The following is a 9250-nucleotide window of genomic DNA, read 5'->3' as shown; positions in this document are numbered from 1 at the left end:
CCATGGCTCACGGGCCCAACCGCTCCGCGGCATGTGGGATCCTCCCAGACCGGGGCGCGAACCCGGTTCCCCTGCATCGGCAGGCGGACGCGCAACCACTGCGCCACCAGGGAAGCCCAAATGATTTTATTTTTAAAATTTGAAATCTTTAATCCATCTGGAATTCATTTTGATATCAGGAGTGAGGTGAAGAATCTAACCTTTTTCCTTTCCTCCCCCAGGGCGGGGAGCCAAATGTGCTAAGACCATTTGCTAAAAATCCACTTTTCCTCATGGATTTGAAATGCTACCTTCATCATATATTCAGTTTCCATCTACATTTATATCTATTTATGGGCTGAACTATTTTTCTTTGTCTATTTTTCTTTTCTAGTTGCTTTAATCACTGTAGAGTTAGAAACATTTTCACATTTGACAAGGCTAGCTCCTTCTCTTTAATTTGCTAGCTATTGATGCATATTTTGCTTTTTAAAAGTATTTGCACTAGGAATTCCCTGGTGGTCTAGTGGTTAGGACTCCACCCGCCTTTCCACCGCTGGGGTGGAGGGGCCCAGGTTCCATCCCTGGTCAGGGAAATAAGATCCCACAAGCCACGTGGTATGGCCAAAAAATAAAATAAAATAAAATGATTTGCACTATGGCTGCAGGGTAAAGAGAATGGAAAAGATGGATGTGGCTTGACCTGATGGAACTTCCTTGCAGTATTCCAGGAGAGAGATGGTAGAATAGAGAATAGAACGCAGAAGTTACCATAGATTACCCCATTGTATTCCAAATTTTGGTCATTCTCCAGTATACCACCTTTCATAATTATTGATATAGCTAAATGTTACCTACACTATTATTAAGTTAATTTTTCACTAATTCAATTCACTTTAAAATTTTAAATACTTACATTAGGTGTATCCTATGTAATACCTGTAAAAGCATAGATCAGACATAGTAGTTATAACATTTTATAGTTATAAATGAATAGATAACAATGAAAATAAACATTGTCCATCTAGCACCTAAAGTTCTTTTGTGTACAACCAGTGGTTTGAGAAACGTTGATCTGAGCAAACCATTCTGATCGCTTCTTTGAAAATCTCCACTCAGCCTGGGCTGGCTGGCAGTGTCTGCTGCCTGCGCGGGAGGCTAGTTAACAGGTGGGCTCAGTTTGCAAAAATCTTCAAGATGTTCACTTATAAACACTTTTCTGTGTGATTATAACCAATAAAAAGTTTAGAAAGTAAGTTTTTAAAAGTTTTAAAAGTATCGCTGTATTGTTTTGTGCTAATTACCGGTAATAAAATCTATTACATATATAGGTCATGCAAAGAAACAGATTAATGAAGTGAATAACAGTTACACAAACTTAAAACACTGGTAGCAGTTCTCTTCCTTAGAATTCTGAGGTTCCTGCAAGCAAATCCATCCTCCCACAGATCTCTGAAATGAGCCACAGATGATATCGTACATAGAACGTTCAGAGGATGATAAGATGTCAGTGAAGTGATCTGTAGGGCAGAATTAGACAATGATGCCAGAGGCCAGAGCCTTAATATCCTTATCTCTTAGTCTTTATTAAAGGTAAACAGTGATAAATGGAAAATGCCATCCTAACTGCATGAAGATCAAATTAAGGAGCGAGATTGCAGGGAATCAAATATTTTGTACTGACCTGTCACAAGCACTTACTCAGAAACAAGTAAACACACACCACAGTCTTTTTTTACCCTAAGGTGATTCTGGTTTTTAGACTTCTAAATTCTCTACTTTCAGAGTTTACCTTTTTTCTGAACAGCCACAGCACTGATATTAATAAAGTTTACAAAGTCACTGATACTAAAATCTCACTGCCAAACAGAAGCTGCTGCTTCCCAGCATGGAAATTCAAATAGCTTGCATCTTTTGTCCTTCAAAAACAGTATAAAATAATCTAGTTTCCTTCTGTTGGTAGCCATGGAAACTAAAGTCCAATATTTCAGTGACAGAATAATAATGCTAAAAGCTACAGCATTCAAGGGCATCTATGAATTTGCTACACATCAAAAAACAATAAAACTAGCAACTTCAAAATTCAGCCTGTAGATTTTCAATTATAAGTCCTCCTGGTTTCATAATTATTGGGTGGGGGGGAATTGAATTGGAGAAAATGCAGATGATTGCTTGTCAGAGGAAGATCTGGAGTCTTGTTTTCTCAAAGACATGTTCATTTCCTATTTCCTTTCTGTTAGGTCTCCTTCCAGTGGTGCCTGCCCTTCGAGGTGGATATTCTTCCTACCTCTAATCATCCCAAAGCTGGAAGCCTTACTATGTAATTCCTTACTTTTAAAAGGGCTTCTCTCTCCAGTCAAGAGTCCCTAAGAGACCTGGCCTGAGAGGGTGCCCTCATTCTTAACATACACATGTAGGCTGATCTATTTGCAAAATCTGTTTTCTGGAAATCTTACAGAGTCTTATGCCAATTAAATTTCATCCAGAGTTTCTCAAAATCGAATTGTTGAGTATTTCCAGCTTCTCTCACTGTTCTCCCAGTCAAGTGATAGAGCCCTTTCTGTCAGTACAATTTGTTCGAAGGACCTTTGAGAGAGGGATTAGCGCGAGGCTTCTGATTACAATTTCAGGGAGCTCAGTGCAGGGAGATGTCCTTCTACCAACCAAATCTCAAACGAATATTCAGGACACAGCTGAGGTGCAGAGGACCTGCCAGCACAGGCCTACTCAGGCTATTTAAAGCTGCTCTCCATAAAAAAGAATGAAATAATGCCATTTGCAGCAATATGGATGGACCTAGAGATTGTCATACTGAGTGAAGTTAGACAGAGAAGGACAAATATCATATGATATCACTTATGTGTGGAATCTAAAAAAAGGGTACGGGGACTTCCCTGGTGGTGCAGTGGTTAAGAATCTGCCTGACAATGCAGGGGACACAGGTTTGATCCCTGGTCCGGGAAGATCCCACATGCCGCAGAGCACCTAAGTCCGCGGGCCACAAATACTGAAGCCCATGTGCCTAGAGCCCATGCTCCGCAACAAGGGAAGCCACCGCAATGAGAAGCCTGCGCACCGCAACGAAGAGTAGCCCCAGCTCGCCTCAACTAGAGAAAACCCGTGTGCAGCAATGAAGACCCAACGCAGCCAAACATTAAAAAATTAAATAAAAATAAAAAATAAATTAAAAATATAAAAAAAGGGTACAAATGAACTTATCTACAAAACAGAAATAGAGTTACAGATGTAGAAAACAAACTTATGGTTACCAGGGGGTAAGGGTGGGGAGGAATAAATTAGAAGATTGGGATTGACATATACACACTACTATATATAAAATAGATAACTAATAAGGACCTACTATACAGCACAGGGAACTCTACTCAATACTCTATAATGGCCGGTATGGGAAAAGAATCTAAAAAAGAGGGAATATATGTATATGTATAACTGATTCACTTTGTTGTACACCTGAAACTAACACAACATTGTAAATCAACTATACTCCAATAAAATTTTTTTTTTATTATAAATAAATAAATAAATAAAGCTGCTCCCTGGCAAAGCAAGGGAAGGACAGGGGTGAGGGGCCAGCCATTCAGAGGGTGACAGAGGGTGCTGGCAGCAGGCAGGCAGAAGACAAAAATAATGAGAGGAAGGAGTCCACTTGGGCAAAGGATTCCTTTTTCTCTTCCACCACAAATTGACAAGCCTGTATCCATCAGCCTAGCTTATCATAAGTGAGCTTACACATACTTTGGTGGGTGGTACACATTTCTTTTTCTCACCTTTCATGTTTACAATCTGGTGGAGATGAAAAGACTTTTTAAAAAAAAATTTGCGAATCTTAGCTGTTATTTTAGATGGTTCAAATGTTCCTTCTATACCCAGTTAGTGTTATAAAACAGGAAACTCTGGTTTTGGAGAGGCAAAGGTATGATTAAGATGTGATGCACTTTTTGGAACCATATTTAAATCTTTGTATTATTGGGGGACATACGTTCCCAATCACATGGTCACAGTTTTACAATTTGGTAAAATTCTTATACTTGATTCAGCATAAGGCTTTGTTCCCTTCAAAAAAACTCACTGAGGGCTTCCCTGGTGGTGCAGTGGTTAAGAATCCGCCCGCCAATGCAGGGGACACAGGTTTGAGTCCTGGTCGGGGAAGATCCCACATACCGCAGAGCACCTAAGCCCGTGTGCCACAACTACTGAGCCCGCGTGCCACAACAACTGAGGCTCCCATGCCTAGAGCCCATGCTCCACAACAAGAGAATACAACGCAATGAGAAGCCCGCAAAACGCAACGAAGAGTAGCCCCCGCTCGCCGCAACTAGAGAAAAACCCCCATGCAGCAACGAAGACCCAACACAGCCAAAAATAAATAAAAATAAAATAAATAAATTTAAAACAAGAAAAAACTCATTGAACAGAAGCCTACTCTCTTAGGTCGGCTTCTTCCAGAAGTAGAATGTGAGTCAAGGGTTCAGGTGCAAGAGATTTATTAAGGAAACACTCCCAGGAGACATCAGTGAGTGGGAGAAGGACAGGGGAAGGAAGGAGCCCGGCAAGAGTGAGATTTCATGCGAAGCCCCACCCTTGGCCTGATCAGGAGAGCTCTGGAACTTTAATCATGCCTCAGAGCATGTCCTTCCTGGAGACAAGGAAGGTGGACTTTCAGACTCCCAAACCAGTTGGTCACCAGCCTTAGGTCAAAGGGTGGGGTAGGAGATGGGGTGGCCATGGAGGCAATAAAACCTCCAGACACTGCTGGCTTTCCATTCGGGCCGAACTGCCTCCAGGACCAGATCACAGATGCCAGCCTTTGCCTGCAAAGCACTTAGCTGGGGGTTGGGCACACAGAGCTGGCAAGAGAGCTGAGGGGTTCTGGGTGATGCACCAACAGTATCAGCCACAGGGCTACCCCCCATATGCTTGTTCTCACCACCAGGCAACAGTTATGGGTCTTTCATCAAGTTCTGCTGCAAGAGGAAATGAATAATTTCTTTTGAAAGTCCTGGGGTCAGCTTTTCATCCTCCAGAGATGCACTTCCTTCTCTGGTTGGGTAAAAGTGGGCATCCCTGGAATGCTTCTGTAAGATGGAGCAGCCGTCCCGGTTGAAGATGACCCGTGCCATTTGAAAACTGCGGAGGGTGTAATTTTGGTTCTCCTTGCCCTTCAGTTCATTTATTTTCTGAGACAGGCACTGGTAGACAGATGTGGAGAGTGAATTTCCAGAGGCTGGCTGTGGATGGCCAAATACTTCATAGAATCTGTCCAGAGATTTCCGAAGTCCAGCATCCTCTGCCTTGGTCTCTGGTGGGCCCTTCACAGAAGGGTCAAGCCAGGAGTTCTCAGAGGTCCAGGAATCATTTTGTTCAGTATTTAAGTTACTAGTGTCTGCAAGACAAAACACATTCCAATACTCAAACACATATTTTAAAATATCAGAAAGCAAGGCAAGAGCAGATGATGTTTCTTTTCAATTTAACACACTCACTATTCCTGGGTAACTGGCAATGGACAGAATCAGCTGACTTCAGAATCTGTTCCCACTATCCTGGGATTATGCCACTTGTTAGCTCAAAGTAAGATACTTGCATGTATCAGGGGTTCTTAACCTGGGAGTCCTTATATAGAAATTCAGGGTGGCTGTGAACTAGTAAGGGGTAAAAAAATCTTATCTTACTTTCATTAACCTCTACCTGAAATTAGGAATTTCCGTCCATGATGTTGCATGTAGGCAACAAACTTATTAGCAGCAGTACCTGTGACCCTGTTACCAACAGATCACAGTTATTTTCATTTCATATTAGAGCTTGTTGAAGATGTTTTAAAATACCATTTATGCTTATCATTATCATTATGCTATGGAACAAACTGTGTCCCTCCAAAATTCATATGTTGAAGGCCTAATCCTTAATGTGACTATAATTGGAGATGGGGCTTTTAGGAGGTTATTAAGGTTAAATGAGGTCATAAGGGTGTGGCCCTAATCAGATAGGACTGAAGGCCTTATAAGAAGAGGAAGAGACCCCTCTCTCTCCCTATTGCCTCCTACCCCCCACCAGATGTGCAAAAACCAAGGAAAGGCCATGTGAGCATGTGAGGACACAATGAAAAAGTGATCTTCTGTAAGCCAGAAAGAGAGTCCTAACCACAACATGACCATGGTGGCACCCTGATCTCAGACTTTCAGCCTCTGGAACTGTGAGAAAATACATGTCTGTTGTGTGAGCCACCCAGTTTACAGTATTTTGTTAGGGCAGCCTGAGCAGCCTAAGACACACTACTCTGAAATCACCATAGTTATTAGTTCTGTCACTAGATCTTATTATGTAAGTCTTAATAAAAAAGCATTACATATTCTTTACAATATCATATCTTTGTTCTTTAAATATTTTAATAACTACATTTCAATATTTTTTCCTTAGTAATCCTATATGTTTTACTTCATGCATTTAAAAACATTATTCTGAGAAGGGGTCGAGAGGCTTCACCAGATGCCAAAGGGATCCATGGCACAAACACAGCAGTGACCCCTAATGTAGACGATTCTGGGCATTTATGCAGTTCAGACATTTTCTTTTCTACCCCCTACAATAATCCTACAGATTCTTTACCTCTAAATTAAAATTACCACCTTTGTGCTTTTTTTTTGTGTGTGGTATGCGGGCCTCCCTCCGTTGCGGCCTCTCCCGTTGCGGAGCACAGGCTCCGGACGCGCAGGCTCAGCGGCCATGGCTCACGGGCCCAGCCGCTCGGCGGCATGTGGGATCTTCCCGGACCGGGGCACGAACCCGTGTGCCCTGCATCGGCAGGCAGACTCTCAACCACTGCGCCACCAGGGAAGCCCCACCTTTGTGCTTTTTAAAGGAGGGGTAACAAACTAAGTGATTTAATAATAGACAAGAAGAAACCAGAACTGAAGACAAACCCTAGTTCTTGTAACTTTCTGTACCAGAAAGGTAACTTTCTGTACCTCTCTGGACACCCTAATTCTTAACATAGGAATCTCTTAGGTCTTTTGAAACAGAATGTCCCTATCGATGCTTTCTAGAAAAGACTTCATACAAAAAATTAATTTGCAAGTTGTAGAATTCCTTATAAAACTACCAGGTTTATTCTTTAAAATTTCATACTGTTGGAAGGCTCCAACCTGGAGCCTCTGTGCCATGACAGGGTCATGGAACAACAATCCAAGACAGCGCTGCAGGGCAGTGCTGCGCCCAGGAAGCTGACTACATCTCTTCTGAGCTGTTTTGTAATTTTGTGCTTCTGCCTTGGAAAAGTACATGGGGGATTTGCCCCCTGTCCCAAGCTTAACCGTGTAAAACATCCTCTTCCCCCTCCCAAACCAAAACCTACGAATTGGGACTTTTTAACAACAGCCCCTGGCTGGTGGGAGAAACAACAAACCACCTGGAAATGAAGGGTTGTTTCTATGGAAAACACCAATAATAAAAAAGCAATGGCCCTACATGGGAGTAAGAAATGATTACGCGTATTGTTGGTTCTGGTATAAGGATAAATTAATCATACAGAGTCAACTGCCAACATTGGAATTGTTGACTCGTCCATTCAGACAAGGCTTCTTGCCCAGAAGAACACAATGATAGACTGAATTGTGAAATGTATTGTAGATAATTTAGGGGTACATTGTTAAGACTCGTCCATGCGGACCTCTGGGACACATAGGAAAGTTCAGGAAACTTCCTCCTTCATAGTTTCTTTTAATGGCTTGTTACATATTAGCTTGGCTTTGTTATTAGTACGGATTGAACCTACTCTAAGAAAAAACAATGATGTTTTGAAAACCTTTAGAATTATTTTAAAAGTACATATAGAAATATTAGGTACAATCTATTATAAATATCTTCTGAGGTTTTAGCTAAGCACCTGAGGATGTAATCACTTAGGGTATCTAAATCTGACTCTGAGAAAATAAAATATGAGACCATGCTTGCACATACACAGTGTTATTGATTTATTTAACCTCCCCTCGCCGACGCTGTCCATCCCTCGGGTATTCCTGGACCTGCAGGAGCTGGACTCCCGCATCATACTTTAAATCAAAATACATTTTCCTTTTTTCACTCTGATATAAGCTTTATTAAATTACTAACTTTAATTCCACACACACCCTACCCTTGCTAATTCAACAAGTAGTTAAAATAAAAAATATTTGTACTTGCTAATGATGAAGAATGTTGAATGATGCAGTGGGTGAAGTTTTAGAAAAGGAAGCAGGATTTGGGGTTTTGACTCTAGTTTTACTACCAGGTAGATATGACACCTTTCTGAACTTTGTCTTTCTCGTCTACAAAACAAGAGTTTTGCTAAACGATCTCTCGCCTAGAACTTCTATGGTAATACAGGGAATGGAGAAGTGTAATCCAAAGCATTAGAGTATCCAAAAAGAATGTGGACACACGTTCTGTGAGACACACACAGAGCCACACGTGGACAAGCATTCATTGACTCAACACACATTTACAGAAAGGTGATGATTTAAATGTAACTTATTACAAGTTGCTACAAGATAAACAGAGGATGCTGAAGACGGTGTTCTTCACCTGAGGTAGTTAGACCTTAACTAGGAAGAGGAGACATACTTCTAGATATCAAACAACTGGAAAATACTCACAGGATATACATAAATACACAAAGATGTGATGACATTGACTGGGGACGGTGTGGATGCAAAGACAAATGCAGAGTAAGGGAAGGATCAGCATGTAGCAGAACTAGTGAGGAGTGCCTCTTTGGAGAAGGCTATGTGCAGTCATATTAGGAAGGGATCAGAATCAGAAACTGTGGAAACAGGAGGGTTAATGAACAAGGCCATGTGGCAAGAAGAAGCAGAAACTAAACTACTCCATGGCTGGTTGTCATTATCCCCCTGTACCAGCTGGCTGTACCTTCAGCAGCCTGAGACCCAGCCTGGAGGCAGAAGGAGAGAGAATTCACAGAGTGGCCAGACAGGCTCCTAGGACAGAAAACAGTGACCATGCTTTTTTTTTTTTTATATAACATCTTTATTGGAGTATAATTGCTTTACAATGATGTGTTAGTTCCTGCTTTATAACAAAGTGAACCAGCTATACATATACATACATCCCTATATCTACTCCCTCTTGCGTCTCCCTCCCACCCTCCCTATCCCACACCTCTAGGTGGACACAAAGCACCGAGCTGATCTCCCTTTGCTCTGTGGCTGCTTCTCACTAACTATCTGTTTTACATTTCGTAGTGTATATATGTCCA

General features: G+C 41.6%; 1 protein-coding gene across 8 annotated transcripts in view; it reads right to left on the bottom strand.

Moving 5' to 3' along the window:
- Positions 1 to 4467: 4467 nt before the first annotated feature.
- The window catches only part of SHLD1 (shieldin complex subunit 1), a 109785-nt gene continuing 105002 nt past the window's right edge, over positions 4468 to 9250 (bottom strand). For all 8 annotated transcript variants that reach the window (XM_024123398.3, XM_055090912.1, XM_028498209.2 and 5 more), the window contains one exon: positions 4468 to 5383. In XM_024123398.3, coding sequence (XP_023979166.1) covers positions 4941 to 5383 — 443 coding nt within the window. In that variant the 3' untranslated portion in view covers positions 4468 to 4940. The remainder of the gene's footprint in view (positions 5384 to 9250) is intronic.

Source organism: Physeter macrocephalus, chromosome 14 (assembly GCF_002837175.3).
Source record: "Physeter macrocephalus isolate SW-GA chromosome 14, ASM283717v5, whole genome shotgun sequence".
Taxonomy (NCBI): domain Eukaryota; kingdom Metazoa; phylum Chordata; class Mammalia; order Artiodactyla; family Physeteridae; genus Physeter; species Physeter macrocephalus.
The sequence above is the reverse complement of the archived record's forward strand: the minus strand, read 5'-3'. Positions and strand labels throughout refer to the sequence as shown.